Below are 22,317 nucleotides of genomic sequence, written 5' to 3'. Positions count from 1 at the left end.
TTAGGGACTTACAAGAGACAGATAAATAAAAGAACGGTCACAGTTGAAGCAACAGAGGTTGAGATAAACTCACGTTTAGTCTTTAGTATGGCTCAAACTCCAAAGATCCTACATTTCCCACAATGCAACTGTAAAGTGTCTTTTATTAGATCCCCTGCCTCGCATTTCTAAATTCCCAGTTCTTTTAAACCTCACAATTTCAGTTTGTAAAGCAGGCTTTCTGATTGAAATCTCAAGCAAAAGCTGAACTATGACAAAGCTTGAAAAAAGCGAAACAAAAAACACAACAACTTAAAAACAGCAGCAACAAGCAGAGAGCAATCAATTTGCAAGAAAAAAAATTTTATTCCTTGTAAACCTCACAGAGCGAGAGCACAGCCAAGGTCAGACCTGGGGAGAAACAGAGCAGTGACTGTGGGCATAGAAAACAAAAAACAAAACAAAACACTTCTCTATACTTCCGACAATCAGTTGACCAAACAAACTGACTAAACTGTCAATTTTCACAACATTTTTTTTTTTTCCAGGAGCCAATGACAGCAATCTGAGCGGGAAAAAAAGAAGCATCTCCATATAGAGTAGGTGAAAACCACACGCACAACAATGACCATTTTCAGATGATGGTGAAACCACATCAGACTCAAGCGACTTTCTCCCTGCAGGAAAATAACAATAATACCAGAAACAGGAGTAAGGAAAACTGCTTTAAAAACAGACACTTCCTCCCCCAACAGTTGCAAATACTGTAACATTCACAAAAAGAAATGTGACTTTCTTAGTCCCTTACTTTTTAACTACACAGTCTACTACAAACAGGTGACCACTTTCTCTACCTGCTGAACAGAAACGTCTGATATTCAACTGGATATTTGACATAAACACGTCAGCCAATGTATCTGCGGTACATTCTTGAACACGTTACTAGAGAAACAAGCATTCTCCGTCTTGGCACACGAACTGAAGTGGAGGATTTAATTAAATTAAATGATTTAACGTTGGCATTTCCAAAGCTTTGTTTACATTGCACAGTCCATCTTTTACAGTTTTCCCTTTTCCAACATCAGCATGTGTTTTCTAGAGTGCAACTTTAAATTGGAAATCAAAAAAGGGCAGCAGGGGGCAGCAGCTAAACCGAGGGATTTGGGGGTTTAACAGCAGTAGAGATGAGCTTCTGTGAGTGGATATGTGACGAGCCGCAGACCTGAAAGCGGTAGAATCTGAGGTGGCTAACATCATGTCGACATACTGACAATAGGAGTACAATTTGGTGCCGTTAAATGTGACTTACTTAAGGGACAAAGCTGCTCTCGAGTGGACGCGATGGAGCAGCTTCCTACCAGTTGGGAAATCAGCAGGGAGCCCAAAAGCCAAATCGGCATCTGAAGGCAACTTTGTCCCACTTCACAAAGCCAGGTCAAATTCTTATCCTTTCCAGCTTAGCCAGATGCTTCACAACTAATTCAGAAGGTTTGGGGCCGTATCTCATTATCAAACTCACTCTTATGTCCTCAACTCAAGGCACTGTGATCGGGACAACTGATGAAAGACTACGCAGAGTACTCTTAGGGCACTCTTTCCTCAAACTCAAAAGTCAGCAAATAGAGCAGGGGGGAAACCAAATTGCTGTTTTCACAGATGCTGAACATTAATAGCTGCTTGGGTTCATTTCATTTTAAGGTCTATGTTTTTCCGCTTATAACACAAGATCTTTACCAACCGGGTTGCAATCAACACTTGAATCTTAAAGAGTGAACAAATGAGAACCACACGATACACTTTAAAAACTATTTACCATCAAATCCCCGAAGCGAGCTGAGAGCAGGGTTAACTTGATGTCTTAAAAAAATAAATTAAACATAACAAGCGGTGAGAGTCTGTGCCAACTTTGCACTACATTCCTCTGGTTGTACAGATGTTGCCTTACTACCCTGGGAGAAAAAACAATTTGTCAAAAGAAACTGAGATACAAGTCAGGCTGTGTGTGATAAAGGAGAACTCTGTTTTCCAAGTTTTAGGAGGCAAAAATCAAATAATAAAGCAGCTATTCCCCAGGACCAAAGAGCAGGTAACTGGTTGCAGGTGGTTGCAGTGGTGGTGGCGGTGGTGGGAAAGGGAGAGCAACACCCTTGAGATGAAGATACATACCCAATTCTGTGAGGTTTCACTAGACACTTAAGAGAAAAAAAAAATCTGGGACTTCCTAGTTGACATGTGATGTCCGTTTAAAGTTTTTTTTGTCTTTTGTTTTAACTACAACAAATACAGTCACACAATACGACATCCTTCTGACCTGGCGAGGAGAGAAAATAAAAACCCAAGAGAAAAAACAAAGTTCTCAGCCGCAGACGTGCCGAGCAGATTGGAAGGTGGTGTGGCCTGCAGGAAAAAAATAAAAATGATGGGGAGGATGGAGGCAGGGCAAAGGGCGGGACGAAGCGTTCACTTTTTGAGTGGCTGGTAAACGGAGGCGTTGGGGTCGAGGCCGGAGGGATTGGTGTCCATGAACTTGGAGGAGTAGTGGGGGGTCACGGGGCTCATGCTGCTGGTGTCGGCTGTGTAGGAGATGCTGGGCATGACGGCCATCACTTCGGCTATCTTCTGCTTCAGATCTTTTATCTCCTGGTCCTTCTGCAGGATCTGACCTGGAAACGGACAGCAACGGGTCAGTCCAAAAACAGGATCACTTTGTGAGCTCACAAAGTATTTTTGAACCATTTTTCAGTGGTGGGTAGAGCAGCCAAAAACTGTACTCAAGTAAAAGTAGTTACTTTGCAAAAAAGAAATGCTGAAGTAGAATTAAAGTACACTGTAAAAAAAAAAAAAAACACTGTAAAAAAACCAACAGTTTTTAACAGTTTTTTTCAAGAAGTTTTAAATTTTTTGTCTGTATTTCAAAATGACAGAAAAAAAATGTAAAAATTACATGTTTCATTTGTGATTTATATGTAAATGGTCTTAGATTTTACAGTATTTTTTGTAATCACAATCGTAATTATCTGTATTTAAGCTTTTTTGATCATTTTTAAAGATAATTATTCTGTTGTTTTTTTTAGAGGTTTATGACTATTTCAACATTAATTTATGTTAGAAGAAAAGGATTTCATGGAATTCTAAAAATATTTCTTGTAAAAATACAGATTTTTTTTGCAAAACTTCTGAGTTAATGTATATTTGGGCTTTTGCAACATAAAATTACATGTTTCATTTGTGATTTATATGTAAATGGTCTTAGATTTACGGTGCATGACTATTCTTACAATAAATATATGTTAAAAGTAAAATATTTCTTGTAAAATTACAGTAATAAAGGCTAATTATATAAAGATAATTACTGTTTTTTTTTTTTAGTTTATTTATGTTAATTAACGGACAGTATTTTCCCATTTTTTAACAGACATTTTCTGGCGCCCCTGCTGCCGGAATATTTCCGTTATTTTACACTTTTTTTTTTACAGTGTAGTCATCAAAATATCTACTTGGGTACGAGTGCAAACGTATTTACTGAAAAACTTAATTGAGTAGTGAGTCTTTTATTTGATGTGGATATGACTGGAATTATTTCATCCACAGATGGTCTTCCTCAGGTAAAGTTAAAGAGGTGAACATACACCTGTATTTATTTGAGATGAAAGTCATCATCTCCTGATTAGATAACCTGACAAATATACACCAGACAATATTCAAAGTCTGTATCTCTCAAGTGTGATCACAAAATATTATATTAATATTATAGACCTACTCTATTAAGTACACCAAATCATTAAATATTTTTTTGCCAAATTACATTATTTGCCTGTTGTCTCTTATATTGTATTATGCAAATCTGAAAATGTCTCATATCAGATGACTCATTTAGGCTGATTAGGAGATAATGCTGTGATGTTTCATCATTAATATATCATTATATCATTCATGTCCACATGAAATAAAAGCAGTCTGTGTTTTTTTTTCGTGTGTCTCTACTTTTCTGTCTCTCTTCATCAGGCCACACAAAGCGTTAAATACACACCGCTCGAACACCGTCAGCTTAAATATTTACATTATGACAGAAAGCAGGTGTAGAAGTAGTTGAAGCATGATATACTGTGTGTAAATATGATTAAACTTGGCATTATTAACACAACAGAGACACAGCTCAGTGTCAGCATGGTTCTCTGTAAATATTAGCTGCCAGCGCTATTCTAAAGCCATAACGTTAACGTTACTCCAGCTGTAGTTTTAAGCCGTGCTGCTTTGAATGGAGTCAGGTGGAGGCGTGGCTGCGGTAGGATAACAGAGAGCCGGCAGACCTGGGACCAGCTGCCTCTTAATGAATCATGAATGCAAAAGATATTAAAATAAATAAAAGTAGCGCAATGAGTGTATCCAAATGTAACGGAGTAAAAGCAATGTTTTTTTCATTATAAATCTACTCAAGTAAGAGTAAAAAGCATTAAAACTACTCTGACAAGTACAATTTACTCAAAAAAGTTACTTGAGTACATGTAACGGAGTAAATTAACTCGTTACTACCCACCTCTGACCATATTCTCAGTCCAAGTATCGTGTTGTTTATCGAAATCAGACTGACCTTGTGCAATCTCCAGCTGTCTCTTGGCGTCTCCCAGTGCAGAGAAGAGGTCCAGTTTGATCCTGGTCTCTGCACTCAGACTGTTCTCCAGGTGCTGGGTCTTGTCCTGCATGGCTGACAGCGCCGACATCAGCACCTCTGTGTCTTTTTCATTCTCCTTATATTTATGAAGCTCCTGAGAGACGGAGGAGAAAAAGATGCAGTCGGGGGTCAAGTCAGGAGGATACCGTCCTGTGTGACTGGATGCTTTAGCACACTGGTGTCAGTGGGCATTTGATTCATTTTCATAACGTCCGTAACTGGTGTGGACAGAAATTCATCGCAACTGATTTGCATGAAGAACAAATGGAGAGCCAAACCTTGACCTAGAATGTAAATTAAACAAGTGCATCACTACAATGAGTCCAACAACCCCACCTGTTAGCACTACAGTGCTGTGATAGAGTACTGTTATTAACTAAAACAAATCTCTTCACATGTTGACTGACTCCTCTCAGAGAGTCTATACAGTACACACAGTAACAACCTGTAGCTGGCTGCTGGTTTGTTCATGTCTAAAATGAGGTGTTTTGTGAGACAAAAAGATAAAATAGACATTTTCTATGCTGCCATGAACAATTTGAATATTTACAATTTTTTTAAGCTGCCTTCACTTGACTTGTGCACCATAGCATTATCTAGTTCTTGGGCATTATAATTAGCGCAGAGCTCCAAGAAATGCTCCGTCATGATACGGGCATGTTACATTTTGCTGCATCACTTCTGTCTTTTGTGTGGTCATATTGCAAAAAGCTATTTGCATGCACTGACAAAAGCAGAACTGGCAATGTACACAAGACTGTGATAAGAGTTCACATTTCAGGAATCCAAACTTCAATGAATCGCTGAGCAGTATCAAAAAGCTTCTCAATAGGGCTGTCAAAGTTAACGCGATGATAACGTGTTAACGCAAATTTGTTTTAACGCCACTAATTTCTTTAACGCACTAACACAACTTGCGATTTAGCCCGGGCCGCTATCCGATCTTTCGGAGGTTGTAGCAGGCTCAGTTTTAAAGCTAGAGTGAAGATACTGGTATCATATGAAACTAGGAAACCTAAGGAATCCATTGGTAATAATATTTCAAATCATAAATATATACATACATTTGCATAAAGCAAGCATATTTATCCACTCCCATGTTGATAAGATTGTCAAATACTTGACAAATCTCACTGTAAGGTACATTTTGAACAGATAAAAAATTTGGTATTAACGCGATTAAATATTTTAATCGACTGACAGCCCTACTTCTTAATAAATAAAAAGTTTGAAAATAAAGTTTGTAATCACACTTTGTGACTCCTCTACTGCACTACACATGACCGAAAAAAGCATTACATATGACGGAATGAACGAAGAGAGACAAAATGCATTAGAACACAACAATATTGGGAGATCTTTGTGGTGACAGTTCCTATAAATATTTCTTACCTGAACTTTCAATTCCAGCTCTCTGATCTGGTCCTCCTTTAGCTTGATGTCCATTGTAAGTTTCTTACACTCCGTTTCTAATTCAGTGATCCGCCGCCGCAGCGTGTCTGTGCACTCCCCTCTGAAAACATGGGAGGAAAAAAAGTAGCGGATTTATGATCATAACAGATCATAACTTAAAAGGAGCAATCTGCAAGTCAGAAGTAAAACGGTTATGGAAAACTACATTTCAAACGTACCTGGATGCTGCTGCTAGTGCTACCGCTCTGGCTGCTGTGGCCTCCTCTAACTTCTTCCGCTTCTTTTCGTCTGCGAGCTGTTTCTCGGCGTTGGCTCGAGCCTCCTGCTCTGCTTTGAGCCTCTTCTCCAGTTGGCCCACTGCCTGTTTGTCCTTTTGCTTTGCCTGCACAGCATTATGGAGCCTACAAGTGCACGGACACACAGACCGTGGAAGAGCACATTAACAAGCAGGATATACAGAGTGTCCACCACTGTTTCACATCTATTGAACTTATCTGAGCAGCCCATACAAATTGTTTTGGTATTTGTGACTTCATTGAAAAGTTTGCCCCCCGATCTGCGGGGCCTCTCTAGCAGACATTTCCCGGTTAGAAATTAACCTAATGTTTTGATGTGATGATTTTTCTGCCGACAACTGCTCTTTCCTACAGTGTTCATTTATACTAACACATTACAATGAACACCCACAATGCCCCAGTTAGTAATGATCCTAAATCAAAACGATCACTAGCGTGACTTTGCTTTGATCCAGACACTCACTTGTTCTGCAGCAGCTCGTTCTCCTGGCGCAGTTGGCCCAGCTCAGTGCGTATGGAGCGCTCAGCGCTGCCCAGCGAGCCAATCTGGCTGCGCAGGTCCTGCTCAACCTGCCGGCTGGCCTGCAGGTCTGCCTTCAGTTTCTTCACATCCTGCTCCAATCTGTCCCGGGTGGAAGAAACAGAGGAGAGACAATTTGACATGCTGCTTATAGGACATTCAACATGATTTAAATACTGATGTTTCATGTACAGTATATCAATACATGTATGCTGTTATGGATACATAAATCCAGATATTGTGGCCCAACCGTGGAGTATTACTCATGGCCCAGACAAGAGTAGCAAACAGCTGCCTCAATAAAGCAGTCCCTAAATCATTATTGCAGCCAAAGTATGTTCATAATCAATCTATACAGACTTATAAATGAAATAAGTCTTACATGAGTCAAATAGTGTAACCAAGAAAACTACACTTTATGCTTCTGAATGTTGCATAAATGGTGATGACCTTCTTTCTGAATTGAAAGTTGGTTAAGGAAGCTTCATAAACGTTTATATGTCCTCCTCAGAAGACAGAATATCATCGGTCCTAGTCAAACTTTCAGCATCATTTCAGCAAAGAGCCTGAGATTTATGATAAAAACAAGCTGAGACCTTAAAGGCAGGGTGGGTGATCTTGAGAAACTAGCAACAGTACATTTGATTTTTAAAAAAAAGATCTAGCCAAAAAAACGAGCCCAGTGTTGCCGCCTCTTTTCCAATGAACGTAGCTGCTAAGTAGCTCCCTTAAGTGGCCAAGTCGACAACACTGACAGTCCGTCGCTTCAGGCCTCCCGCCAATATACAAAATAAACAAACATTTATATTAGTTTATTACATTTATTACCGTCCTGCGACAGCCACAGATACCAGATTGTGTTCTGTTTTTCGTCAGAGCATTTGATTTATTAATTGCTGTCAGGAAGTAAAGAGAAGTTCAACTAATATAACAAAACAATTCTAAAATCTTTACCAACCCTGCCTTTAAAGCAGAATTAGATGTTGGTATACATTTATTTTGGTTTATTTGCAGTCATCTGAAACAGAAAAAATTGCAACAAGAAACCCACAATGCAAAGAGTAAACCACAGACAAGATTAGATTAGACACTCAGAGAGGCACTAAAACAACCACAGACGCTGCACAGTATGCCTATTCTCTTTGACATTTTAAGTTATCTGTCACCATCAACCCGACACTAAACCCACTTCTACGCCTGAGAAATCACTCCCTTAAAAAAACATGATCTCTTAATAAATCAACAGTCTACTATGTTGTGTGCAAAAGATTGCAAACATATCCAGAGTGACATTTTTCAACATTCTCAGCCCAATTAAATCACACCAGCAAGACACCCGCTTTATGACCATCTGTTTGCAATCTGTGGATTCACAACTAAGGCAATTCACAATTCAGGCATTTGTTTTTGATGGATCTGTTTGGGTTATATAAAGCAGGACCATTTTCTGATCCTTTGTTTGTTTTGCTCCAGGTGCACAAGCTGTCAAAAAGTAACCGGTGCGCTCCATAATAAACACTGGGAACCACTTAGTTTTGGGAGAGAAGTATAAAATAAACAATCCATGAAATAAACAGCAGCCTGTCAAAGAGTTTCAGTTAATGATATGCCAGCGTGAAGCGGCAAAGGATGCGAGAAAAAGCAAACTAAAAAAACATAAACCAACGCTTTGAAAGTTATGAGATGAAAGGCTTTGAAACTTTAGTATTCTGATCATGCTGGAGACGAGAGGTTGTCCAAATCCTGCTCAAACCTTTCTGCCACTTCAGATCCACACTGACACTCCTCTGTTGACCAGAGATATTGTGCAAAATACTATAGGGCTATGAGACACTACAAAACATTATAGGAAGCCATCAAAGGTCAGCTGTGTGATGCAGGCTATATGTGTGCACAGTGCAGCTGTATTATACAGGGGGGGGAAATAATTAAAAACATGTAATTGAATTGGTCTTGATATTAGTAACAAGGAAACAAATGTCAATGGGGGGGGGGGGGGTCCCAGCTGACATTGGGTGAAGGCGGGGTACACCCTGGACAGGTCCCCAGACTATCACATGGCTGACACAGAGAGACAGACAGATATAAAGGTCAACCCTCTTGCTGTGAGGCAGCAGTGCTAACCACTGCACCATCGTGCAGCCCAATGTTGCTCATGTTTACTAATATTTTTTGGACTGTCTTAGACCATAGGAATAACATGTATGAATTGTGAAAATGGGAGTAGTTCCCCTTTAAATTATGTTATTTCATAATATGTGACTAGAGTTGTTGCGATACAGATACCAGTATAGGAAATATGTCCGATACTGCCCAAAATTCAGTATCAGGTATCAGCGAGTACACCAGTCTATGCACCGATCCGATGCCGTAATTTATTAACCCAGAAGAAAAAAAAAATCAACTTGTTTAACCGGATGTCAATTCTTCTTCGCCGCTCCATAACAGAAGCCTTCACTGTGCTGTCGCCCTGGATGTATCCTGGCTGCCACTGGCAACTACTGTTTTAGAGCAGCAAAGAAGAACTGATCGCAGGTAGTCTGTCACGTGACGATACCAAACAACAACAGTGCGGTGCTAGTGGAGAGTGTAACGGTAGTCAGAGCGAGGAAAATGTCAGCCAATTTGGCAATATTTCACAGTGGAAAATCAACAAGTAAAACAGTGATATGTACAGTATGTAAGCACCCTGGAGGACAAATTAGCACACAGGCTGTCCACTGAGGAGACAGCTAAGAAAATTGTTATTTATTCCTAACTTCATTTATTAAAGTTTTTTTTAACTGACAAACTGAAATATAAAAGAAAGTTCTATCGCATTCATTCCCTGTATGTATTAGTTCATGTTTTACAAAGGGTTTAACCTGAGCCAGGCCATACAACAAAGATAGTAATCATATCACATCCTTACATGGTCAGTAGTAAAACAGCTGTTAAATAGTAATGATAATAATAAAGTCTTTTTTTTAATCACGCTGTTATCGGATCGGTACTCAGCATCGGCCAGTACCACAAGTTCAGGTATCAAAATCGGTATTAGGAAGGAAAAATGGTATCGGAACATCCCTATATGTGTCCATAATGTTTTTGTTAGTAGGGTATAGTCTTAGTTACTATCTATCTATTTATCGATCAATCTTAATGAGTATGCTTCTTGATGAATACGTCTGTGTCTGTGCATGTGCTCCTTACCTAACAAGTGCTTCTGGCTTGCTCAGCTGGTTGTTGGGGATACAGTTGTCCGTGGGATCCCTGTGGGAGCCACCCGACGTCCCCTTCCCCACTGCTAACTTGTGCTTCTTCTCGTTCTTCCCCGTGGAAGAGGAGGCTGGCGGTGCGGAGGAGGGTACGCTGCCGTTGGTGGCGCTGTGTCCGCGGGGCGATGAGTTGACCGTCGCCGCGTTGCTGCTGGCGTTTTTGTAGTTTTTGGAGGAGGAGGAGGATGAGGAGGAGCAGGAGGAATTGTTGTCCTCTTTAAGCAACAGGTTCTCTGTGCTGCCCAGCTCTGTGGTCAGTCTCTTGTTGTTCATATGGTTCTCCATATACTCCATCTCTTGGAGTTTAGAGTCCACTGATGATGGCAGGATGCTGTTGCTGTTGTGTTGCTTTTTAGCCTCCCCGCCGCCCTTTCCCTCTTTCCCTTTTTCTCTATACTCTAACTCCGGCAGCGGTGCCGATGTCTTTTTATTGGCTGGGGCGCCATTCTGTGACACTGGAGGTGTGTCCACTTCAGATATTCCTTTAGCTGCTGCTGCTGCTGTATAAATAAAGAGGGGAGTGAAGGGGAGACATATGATATATATATGACAACTGCCATGACACTTCATCTTAAAGAGTCCTGAGATTCCTGAAGTTCTCTATCCCCTCTTGACCTGTGTGTAACTCTCTGTATCTTACATCTGAAACATGACTTTATGTAACCAGTGTGAGTACTCACAGATTCACATGTGTTTCTTTAGTGTTACTTGTGTGAAATGGCCAGATTTTGCCTAAAACTGCACAACAAACCCACACAGCACTTTCAAGTGATATTTTTCATAATGGATGGCTGGTGAAAGATCCTTTACCACTAACTTCTCTCTCTCTCTCTGCAAGCTCCTTTCATATCTTTGCCTAATCGCACCCAATGCGCAGAGCCTCTCGTGATCATAATGAGCGTGGTGTGTTTGTTTAAACTGTGAGGCAGGTACATCTGCAGCCACAGACTTTGGATAAGGAGAGAAATGCTGCAAATGTGCGTTGCAGTAATTTTGGTTTGTTTGACGAGACAGATTCAAAACAAACCAACTCAAACCTGATAAAAGCCTGGTTGTTGTGATTTTAAAAAATAGTTGTTTGCAGGGTTCACGTTTAGTGTCACCATCCATTAAATCACATGAAAAGGACGCCAAATCTCTTGGGAAGCATTTCTCCCGGGCCTCAACATAAAGCCTAACGAGATCTACAGGCATTACTGCCTTTTCTTAAAACTATCTTGTGGCTACCTCCTCTTTGATCCGGTCCTGACTGACAGATCATTCAACTACCAAATCCATCACTGACTCAAGGCAGCGAGCTAGCCAACCAAACAATAATTATGATTCCATTCAATTATCAAGCGAATTTTAAGCAAACTTTTGAAATGTTCTAACGAATTTGGCGCGTTTCCATCAACTGGTTTGGAGCGAATAAACTCGGCTTGTTTTGTCAGAAGTTGGCACGACAGGCTTGCATGGCTGTAATCCGCCAGTAAACAGAGTAGAAGAAGATGTAGAGGTTGTGAACTGGAAACAAAACAAGTCGGCTTGGCCATGCATCTAACAGCTGATCAGTCATGTGAGTTAAATGTGCGCTACGTCAGAGTTTATTCTGCAAAGGCGTTTCCATAATCCATTTAGCGCATCAACTCTTTTTCAACAAAAGGCAAAAAAACATCTCAAGTGAGCGTAAAAACTTTTTCGCAATTTAACAAGTTTATCAAATTTTTCTGTTTCCATACAGCTTTTCTTATGTGATACTTTAAAATGCGAATAAAAAAAATATGTGAATGGAAACACGGCAAATGAAGTGACAACACTATATGCCTATTTTGTGATTGCTACACGCCTAATTAATCAAATAATGTGATTTTATTGTTTAGTCCTGGTAGATGATGTATGTGAGCCTCAGAGTTCCTGAACCAGATGCTTCATGTACAGCATATGTGTGTTTGAATCTTACCTTCTTCTGCTTCTCGCTCTTGCCTCTGAAGCATTTGTTGCTCTGGAGGCAGAGCCTGCTGCAGGAGCTGCATGTAAAACTCGTTCTCCTTCTGTACCTCCTTCTGCTTCCGGAGGCGCATCTTATAGCTTACGTAGCTCTTGAAGCCGAAGCCCAGCGTGACCACTGGGTAGCCAATGCTACAGAGAAGGACACAAGATGTACACTCATAAGTCTACTCCTGGGAAAAAGATTTTTAAAAAAGTACCGATTTGATCAAAGAAACGTTGCTACAGAAATGCACTTAAGTTATCAATCATTTAGAAGTCTTTATTTTAGTATGGCAACAGCTCAACTTCACAGTATAATACAGGTTAACACAGCCAAATCCAGCTGGAAGCTCTTTTAAAGCTTGATTAAAATTGTAGACCTCTCTTAGCCTTACACAGTTTACGACCCTAAACTGTAGAGGTGCTACTTTAAACCTCTTTCAGGATTATTCATAAATAAGCAGAGACTTGGGGAGAATCCAAGAGAAACGTCAGAAATGTTTTGTTTTTTGCTTTTTTAAATAAATACTGTAACCAATATGCAAACATTTGCACATGGCACAACAAATGTCTCTACACTTACAGTTCCTACTTGTACAATAAGGCATATATAAGTGCATTTATTCTTTGAAACATTCACGGAATACAGCCTAAAACTGATTTCTCATGAAAATGAGCAAAGGGACGAAAAAGAGAAGCATGTGGTCCACCACATAACCAATCATGTGACATTACTGCATTACTGCAATGAATGAGGCTGTGTGAAAATGTAGATTATAATGCTGTCTTCACATCAATCCGCTCCACCATTGCTGACATATTCATAGTCGGCACTAAATCCAGACATGCCTTTCAGTCGTAACGCGTCTGTCAAGGACAGCGTTCCGCCTAGTTAAAACAGAACAGTGGCTCACCAGTGTGCAGCAAAAGGACGACACAAGTCCACGTGGAAATTCTTCAGGTCTTTGAATCTGATGGCTGCCTCTATGTACACAAAGAGTATCCATAGCGACACGGTGGGCAGACAGACACCTCTCTCTGGAAAAAAACAAAACACAAAGCAGGACAGAGACGTTATGAATGGGCATTAAACATCAGCACTATGAGTACCACCTGAATGGTGTCCATAGCAATAAGTACCAAAAACTGGCAAAATTGGCACAAAATGCTTGGTCATTGTGTACTTATTCTTTCAGAAGATACTTCTGAAAGGTTCTTAAATGTAGGTCTGTGTTGCAACAATGTGCCTGAGCTTATCTTTATGACAGAAAACATTTTGAAGAAAGATGGATACCCACACCTGAGCCCCCCCCATCCCTCGATTTTGTCACATTATCAACCTAAAAAAAATTACAAATCCTCGGACAAAAATATCAATTTGAATTTAGTGATTCAGTAAATCAAAGGAGTTAGTCATTTATTTTATAAATCAACTTTCTTTAATGAACATAACTCGTCAGTGTGTGAGCAAAACAGTTTTTGACCATAGTGAAAATGTTGTTTTTGAATGGCTAAACGCCAACAAATATGGATTGAAGCAGAATATTTTGTAAGATAAAAACATGTTGTGAATTTTGGAAAATGACTACATCTATCTTTTTTCAATAAATTTAGACTTTTGGACTTTACTATGCTCTGGAGTTATTGGAAATGTTTGATTAACACGAGTCGGAAACAATCCTGCACAGCCACCACTGGAATCTAATCTTCTACAAATAGTATAATACTAATAATATTAGTGTAGCCTGATCTTTATCTGCAACTGAGCACAAATATTGGACCCAAACAAACTTTAGATTACGGAAATTGGCAGGGTCTTTATGGACTCCGTCATACCCCTGCTGTGAAAGTTACATTTTTGTCTGCGGTTTAATAGTGAATGGTCCAACCATCCAAAATGTTATCCGATGAAACAGTACCTGCCCAAAATTTTGTCATGAGAGTATAGACTTGATGAACACAGACCTGTCCTTCTCCCTCTCAACACGTGATCAGGTAGACCATCATTTGAACCTTTAGCATCTCTACACACTACATAGGTCTTTATGAAACACCATTAACCCTGAACACACAAGGTGGTCAAGATACAGACACTAGCCATTGTGTCCTTGGCTGCAATTAACGGCAAGACAACTTTCACCACCAGGCTGTGGAGTGGTAAGAGATACTAACACTCTTACAGTGAATATCACTGGTGAGAAAAGTTGGAGGGCTCTGTGTTTCTCCCTCCCCCAACTGGCACTAGGATTTCCATCTGACACCCGGCCTTTGGTCAACGCAGGGGGATACCGCTAAATCAGACTGACAACTAATCCGCAGACTGCGGATCACTTACACACCACGCAAAATTCTAAGAAGCAAGCCTATTAGTAAATAAGATAACACAATGTGCATGGGTATTGCACAACGCTTTTCACACCTGCTTTTCCCCGAAGTATAAGCGGAAGAACAACACAAAATAGTGCAAGTTCTAAGAATTAGTGTGATCTATTTATCTTAATAGTCAGTAAATACACACAAAGCTTCTTCCTTCCTTCTTTTCTTTACATTGTTAAACAGAACTAATGTAGAGACAAATACGACTAATGTTACAGGAGGAGCCAAGTTAAATCGCTTGACAATTTCTCATAGGCAGTATTTATACTAAACAAATATCAAGACACCTATACATTGGAGGGCCTTACCTGTGTGCCAAACATACTGCACCCACACATAAGTACTGGCAGCGAAGAATAGCCATTGCACTGGGATGAAGAGGAGGCAAATGATGTCCGAGGTAAACGCCACACACACAAAGAATACTGAGAAGGCCTGTTGGGGAGATGAGAGGTGGGTATGATAAACCAGCAACATATGCAGCAAAGAAAGACGTAGGTTGTTTGTACCTGTTAGTAACACATACTCAAAACTTAAAGGTCACATATTATACTCCATTTAAACTAGTTATTATAGGTCTCAGACACCTCCAAACTATGTCTCTGAAGTTTTTTTTTCAAAAAAACAATCAGATCATGCATTCCAGCATGTCTCTATAACCTCTGTTTCAGCCCATTTCCAAAAGTGCTGATTTCTGTGTCTGTAGCCTCTGTCTCCTCCCACTCTGCTCTGATTGGTCAGCGTTTTCTGTCAATCAAACGTCCTCAACAACACAGCGTCACCCTCCCCGCCCCCCTCGCGGCCTGAGAGCAGGGAGAGAGAGGAGCTAGAATAGAGCTTATAAACCACTTTAAAGTTTATAAACCAGAAACTTCACCCAGCGCACGTTACCGGAGGAATCTGATCAGAAATCGGCGACACATGATGAACATCTGCGGTCCAGATTCCAGGTTTTCCTGACGGTTTCTCTCAGGTAAATAATACTATTTATATCTCTGTTAGTTAACTCAGTGTTTACCTCATGCATCAACTCTGTATACCGTAAACATACACTCTGTTTTACGTCTGTCTTTACAGATCCATCTGTGAGAAATGACCGACAGAATCATCCCAGAGGAGAGCAGACAGCTGAGAGCAGATGGCTCTGTTTACATGGAGATACAGAGCTAACCCGGTAGCATGTAGCTAACCCGGTAGCATGTAGCTACATGCTAACGGGTTAGCTACATGCTACCGCTATGACACGGTGTGTAACCACAGCGACCATCAGGGTGGAAAATAGAAGATGTGAAACAGTAGTCAGTTCATTATTTCTGCTAAAAGATAAATGTATGGAAGATCAGAGTAATGGTATATTATTTACAGTAGTAGCTGTCTCTGTGTTACCATGACTACAGACCACCGGAGCTTAGCTTACCATAGTTTACCAGAGCTGAAGACTTTCTCCTGTACCATGTTAACATAACTAACTAACAGGTGAGATGATTACAAATGCTGTGAATAATTAATATTGTCATCTGTCTACTCAAATAAAGTTTGACTGTGAAACAGAAATGTGTTGTGTTGCTTACAGTCACTATTTACTACCTGTAATCTGCTACATGCATGACATCAAATATATATAATATATAAATATCATCTGTTTAAACAGTGTAATTACATAAAGCCTTTGTGAAAGAACATGTTATATTTAGATGATGGGAGTACATGAAGCCTGTTCTGCTGGTTCTTGCAGACTAACTGTAGGAGCTACTTTGCTCAAGTTCGGTTGAGGAGGAGAGACAGTGACGCGCTGTGGGCCGGGGTCAGCTACTGAAGGTTCTCTCTGGTTCGACCAGGAAACCCTCACGTGACTTGCATTCCCTAATGACGTCAGGATACAAGGAAAAAAGCGAATTTTTTTTCTGCACCCATTTCCGGACAAACGGAGGAGGAGAAAAAGAGAGAGGATGGTCTTTTATGATACTATGGTGGCCTGTAGACACACTGGGGACAGATATTGATGTTTAAAAGACATGGAAAAGTGCATTTTGCATAATAGGTGACCTTTAAAGCATTCCCTTAAAAAAGAAAAATTGGAAATGCTTCTAGGCTAACAACAAGCCTTAAGATGTTGGACGCCAGTTCACAGAAGGGTTGGCTGCCATATCTAAAACCTTTATAATGGGAGTGATCTCGTTCTGGGTGATTAAATTCATCGTTGAATTATATCACCATGAGTGGTTACGCGAATATTACATATTTGTTTCTCCCTTTTCTGCATCTCTGTGAGACGCAGACACACCAACAAACACACACCTACACAATGCATTTCAATGAGAACAAGCTGTCCAGCGTCAATAATGGACCCGCGGCAAAATAAAACTATGATAGATTAACGAGAGCAAACAAAATTTAGATAACAGGAATACTGATGACCTGCAAGCCTGATCAGATCTGTAGTTTGTGCGTTATGTCAGATTACAGTTCTGTTCCTATGAGGCAGCAAACACAGTAAAGACTGACTGACTGAAAGATCCGATTTGTTTAGGATGGCCCTACGTTCATGATCTGAAATGCGTTGTTCATTGTACACCTGCAGCAGCCTCTGATATTATCATCCCTGGTCACCTGCCAGGTTCTAAAGAAAATTCCTTCTCCTCTTGTTTGGGTTTGGCTGTCTCCGAATCAATGTTACCATCTTGTGGGTTATTCTATGATTCTGAGGAATATCACTGGACTCTTTACTCTATCACTTTTCCTCTTGCTAACTGAGTAAATCACTGATCATGTTTACAAGCATACAAGACATCTGATTATTGGGAGAAATCAGGTAAGACAATAAATCACATATTTGAATCAAAGCTCGCATATCTTAAGTTTATAACTGAGAAATAATGCGATATCATTAAACATGATTACATTTAGGGTCGAACCATTTGGGCAGACGATGCTGTGATAATACAGGTTCTGTAGTGTGAGAGACACTTTTGTCTTACTGTGTGCATGTGTCCGTATTTTACAAATTACCATTAACAGTTCAGTAAGTTGTGGTAAATTACTTACAGTATTTAGACTTATTATACTACTTTATTTTTCAGGTTTAGTCTGATTTTGGATTTCATTACTTTGAAACAAATATGCACCACTATGTGTACTAATATTACATTTCATCACACCACACTGCCATCTAGTTAGTGGTAACTGCTTCTTGTTCACATGACATTAAAAACTCAAGTTACTGCGGAAAGGCAACAATAGCCTGGTTACTAAATTTCACATGCAAATGCAGTGACTATGACAGCAGCGCTACGGCACTGAAGACATTCAAAACTCTACATCTCATTGGGGAAAAATCAGAACAGGATGATAATCTAAGTCCATAATTATAGCACGTCTGTACTTGCTTATTTTACTGCAACATCTAAAAGTTGAGTGGTGAACAGAGCAAAACAAAAAGGTTGAAAAGATGGCTATGCTCTAACTTCACATTTATGAAATCATAATAATAAATATGAAGGACATAGCCACTCACCAGCCCCTGGTATCTAAAGGAGTCGTACACACTCCGGATGAAGAGCCAGAATGGCCAGAGGTACTCGAACCTGAACTCCAATACAAAGTCTGCCAGTAGCACCAGTGCCCACACCACCAGGAACTTCAGGTACAGGAAGGTACTAAACAATGAGAAGAAAAAATGGATCACACAGGTTGTTATATGATTTGTGCTAACATGAATGGCACTCATATTTACCCCTAAAAATCAATGCGTAGCAAATCATCATTAAGTCAATACATACAAAGAGACTCAGCTTTATTGTAAGTGTATGTGTGGGTGGGTGTGTGTGAATCAAGTGTAAGATGCATGTCTAGACCCTGTTGCTGCTGTTTGACAGATGAAATGCCTGTGTGCACTGCACTTATTCTAAGTGGCTGATGTTATAAAATGCAACTCTGCATCCACACAGAACCGGTACATACACAGACATTTAAGAGACTTGTGAAGACATTCAGGAAAGAGATCTATGCCTGCACTATGACATGTACTTTTGTTATGATGATGCTCTGAACATTTGGACATGGACAACGGTGCCAAACTACAGTAAGTCAATTTCTTAATGGCTGTGGTGATAACGCATACACACAGAATATTGTAATTTGTTGCTGGTTCTTTCCTAATGCCACAATTCATGTCATTTTAGATTAATTTGATGATTAGCCTCAGCTGTACTTAGTAGCAAATAGTTGCACGCTAACACAGTAAACTAATACATTAACATTATACTAAGCATCAGTTTGTTGTGAGCAATAAGCATGTTGATGTGCAAATGTAGCTCAAAGCTGTGTCTAAGTAATGTCACGGTCTCTCAGAGCTGCTGGCGTGTAGACTAGTCTTGTTTAGTGTTCTACGATAGTCATTTTGATCACAGTTGACATGTTTTGTTGTTAGAGCACTGAGACCTAGAAAGTGACACAGCTGGTGGTGTTCTGATCTCAAATCATGACTGTTTTGTTTCACAAACAATAAATCTGTGCAATATTAATACACTGAATGTGAAATACATTTGACTGTGCAGTATATCCTTGATGCAATATACACCTCAAGTGCAATTACCTCTGTTTACATTACATCTATTTTATATTTTACACTTCTAGTGTTGCACTTCTGTTTATATTTATTTATTACATCTACTTTACCTGTTTTTATTTGCTTTATAACTGTATGTGTTTTACCTGTTATATGTTTTATCTGCCTCGTTTAGTCTCGTCAAGTATTTGTTTTAAAGCACTGACCAGAAGTGGAAACTGTGAATCTCGTTGTATTTAATACGATGACAATAAAGCTTTCTATTCTATTCTATTCTTGAGATGGGGGCACCCGCTCTATAATTCAAGAACAGCCCCACATCATCTCTAGGTCTAGTGGCCCTTTAACAGTTTGGTTAATGAGATACATAGGAAGTCACATAGAGATAGGACCTGTCAGGTGTGGCTGGGATGGACAACTAAGCAACTTCCTATGTATCTCATTAACCAAACGTTAAAGGAATACATAGGAACAGGAAGATACATAGGAAGTTGCTTAGTTGTCCTTCCCAGGCACACCTGACAGGTCCTACCTCTATGTGACTTCCTATGTATCTCATAAAGGTAGGACCTGTCAGGTTTGCCTGGGAAGAACTAACTAAGCAACCTTAAGTTGTCTGAATAGTGCACAACACAAGGTCTTCAGAAGTCAGACAAACTGACTGCAGTCTTAATCAACTCGTGTTTACAGTTAATGTTAACATGCTACATTACTGGATAAGTAAGTGGTGAAGTTAGAAACAAGCAGACAAAGCTGCTGTTGTGCTAGTTGGTTGTCTGTGTGCAAGTGTTTTGTATGAGCAAGTTTCAATGTTGTTAATTTATGTGTTGTCTTTTACTTTAACGATAACTGTGTTGCTGCAGATCTCCCTTGTGAAAGAGATCTTTGATCTCAATGGGACTAACCTGGTTAAATAAAGGACAAATAGTTAGTTAACACAAGTTACCTCAGCTAACAGGGAAGCAGCTAATAGTGGCCTTTAACAGTTTGGTTTATGAGATACATAGGAAGTCACATAGAGGTAGGACCTGTCAGGTTTGCCTGGGAAGGACTAACTAAGCAACTTTAAGTTGTCTGAATAGTGCACAACACAAGGTCTTCAGAAGTCAGACACACTGACTGCAGTCTTAATCAACTCGTGTTTACAGTTAATGTTAACATGCTACGTTACGCACATTACTGGATACTGTACACACTATGTTCACCCATTCACTCTCTATCTTTCTATTATTGTTTTTATCATTTTTTGTATACCTTTACCTCTCATGTGTTTCACTCTGTTTGCTGATGTTGCTGCTTTGACACCTGAATTTCCCTCCAGGGATTAATAAAGGTTCATCTTATCTTATCATATAAGTAAGTGGTGAAGTTAGAAACAAGCAGACAAAGCTGCTGTTGTGCTAGTTGGTTGTTTGTGTGCAAGTGTTTTGTATGAGCAAGTTTTAATGTTGTTAATTGATGTGTTGTCTGTTACTTTCACTATAACAGTCTTGGCCAGATCTCCCTTGTAAAAATGGGACTAACCTGGTTAAATAAAGGACAAATAGTTCACTAAGTTACCTTAACTAACACAAGTTAGTGTAGTGACCTTTAACAGTTTAGTTTATGACACACATAAGAAGTCACATGGAGGTAGCACCTGTCAGGTTTGCCTGGGAAAGACTAACTAAGCAACTTTAAGTTGTCTGAATAGTGCACAACACAAGGTCTTCAGAAGTCAGACACACTGCCTGCAGTCAGACTTAATGTTAGTGTTAATGTTAACATGCTGCGTTACACACATTACTGGATTAGTAAGTGGTGAAGTTAGAAACAAGCAGACAGACGCTGCTGTTGTTGTGCTAGTCGGCTAACAGGGAAGCAGCTAATGTGGCTAGCAGACTGACTGTGTGCAAACAGTAGGTAGTCCGTGTTGTTTATATAGTGTCCAAATACCAAGTACAACTTATTACAGACAGTGAGGTTGCTGTGAAAGAGACTTGATAGAGACATGGTGGCTTTGTTTTAGGGCCTAGCGCTGCAGCTAGCTTAATGTACAACAACATACACTATGCTATCAGTAGCAGCTAGCTGCGTTAAGAAGCTAGAGGCAGCTCATTGATTCATTATGAAGCTTCACAGGCTGCAGCTATGAAGCCTCATGCATCCCCAGTCAGGCGGACCTCCTCCTCCTCCTGCAGCAGTTACCTGCCGTAGATCCCCTCAGTGATCCGGTTCCGTTTCACCGGCCGTCGGAGTTTGCTGCAGTCCGCATTGCGCCGCTTCATCCTCCTCCTCTTGGCTTCGGCCTGCGACTAACCACTGTAATCTGATCCAGTTTTCTTCTCGTGTGCGGACAAAGATAATAATAAAATGAAGTGCCTTGCGGTTATATATGTGTGTGTCGCTGTTATTATTATTATTCTTCCTCTACTGGAAACAAAGAAATAAATAAAGGACTCTTATTCAGAGGAACCTCCTCTTTTTCTGTTAGCGCAGACTCAATGAACCCAGCTGGATTTCATGTACGTCCGCTTGTCAGACGGCTGGTACATCCAATCAAGTCTACCCGCCGAGGAGCCTCTCTGTGACGGATACAGAGAGGAGCCATTCACCGTGGCTCCGGAGCTCTGCTCTGCTCCAGCAGGAGACCAGCAGCAGAGGGACGTCTCGTCGTTCAACCAATCAGGTGCTTGTAGACAAATCGGTCATCGCTGATTGACCAATGAGCTGGTCGCGGAGGCGGGGCTTAATCTGAGAGGTTTTTTTTGCTTTTGGTTTATTATGGGCAGAAAATATGCAGTCTTTGGGACAAAATTCCCTTTGTGCAAGACACAAAACACCCATTCCAACATACATATTTATATCAGGTCCTTTGTGTGACAGACTTGCCCCAAGGCCTTGTATGCTATTATGTTTTGTTACCAGCCTTTAATATGATGAACTTTACCCATGGCTTTTTGTTTACCATTTGTTTTAGAACCATAACAAAGTGGCATGGTAAAAATGAGAGAGGTAGAGAGATAATCCATAACCCTAACCCTAACCCACGCTGCATGTGGGACGTCTCGTCGTTCAACCAATCAGGTGTTTGTGGACAAAATTCCCTTTGTGCAAGACACAAAACAAAATATAAATATGATGAACTTTATCCATGGCTTTATTTGTTTACCATTGGTTTTAGAACCATAACAAAGTGGCATGGTACAAATAAAAGAGGAAGAGAGATATTTTTTAAAGATGTATGTCCAAAACTGAAGTGATGTTAAAGCTTAAGTAGGCAGAAT

At 40.1% G+C, this 22,317-nt stretch overlaps 1 protein-coding gene across 2 annotated transcripts; it reads right to left on the bottom strand.

The window, feature by feature from the left end:
- Positions 1–321: 321 nt before the first annotated feature.
- maco1b (macoilin 1b) lies at positions 322–21,671 on the bottom strand. 2 transcript variants are annotated; one of them, XM_074660154.1, is made up of 11 exons: positions 21,239–21,671; positions 17,999–18,140; positions 14,793–14,919; positions 13,023–13,146; positions 12,080–12,258; positions 10,073–10,637; positions 6,824–6,982; positions 6,283–6,465; positions 6,044–6,164; positions 4,571–4,745; positions 322–2,642 (listed from the first exon to the last, which is right to left on the bottom strand). In XM_074660154.1, the coding sequence occupies exons 1-11, from the start codon at positions 21,316–21,318 to the stop codon at positions 2,440–2,442; spliced, it is 2,058 nt and encodes a 685-aa protein (XP_074516255.1). In that variant the 5' UTR covers positions 21,319–21,671; the 3' UTR covers positions 322–2,439. The 2 variants fall into 2 exon arrangements, with proteins under 2 accessions (XP_074516255.1, XP_074516257.1); XM_074660156.1 differs by having other exon boundaries at positions 10,073–10,634; positions 21,239–21,510.
- Positions 21,672–22,317: the final 646 nt, after the last annotated feature.

The sequence above is a fragment of the Sebastes fasciatus genome, chromosome 15 (genome assembly GCF_043250625.1).
Source record: "Sebastes fasciatus isolate fSebFas1 chromosome 15, fSebFas1.pri, whole genome shotgun sequence".
In the NCBI taxonomy this organism is placed as follows: Eukaryota; Metazoa; Chordata; class Actinopteri; order Perciformes; family Sebastidae; genus Sebastes; species Sebastes fasciatus.
Note: the sequence above shows the minus strand (reverse complement) of the source record. Positions and strands in the feature narration are given on the sequence as shown.

Excerpts from the sequence above, each read along its gene's own strand:
- maco1b (XM_074660154.1), bottom strand. The coding sequence starts at position 21,318 with ATGAAGCGGCGCAATGCGGACTGCAGCAAACTCCGACGGCCGGTGAAA. Across the intron at positions 18,141-21,238 it reads ACTGAGGGGATCTACGGCAG|TACCTTCCTGTACCTGAAGT; the intron begins GTAACTGCTGCA and ends CTCATTGTTTAG. Across the intron at positions 6,165-6,282 it reads GCACTAGCAGCAGCATCCAG|AGGGGAGTGCACAGACACGC; the intron begins GTACGTTTGAAA and ends CCATGTTTTCAG.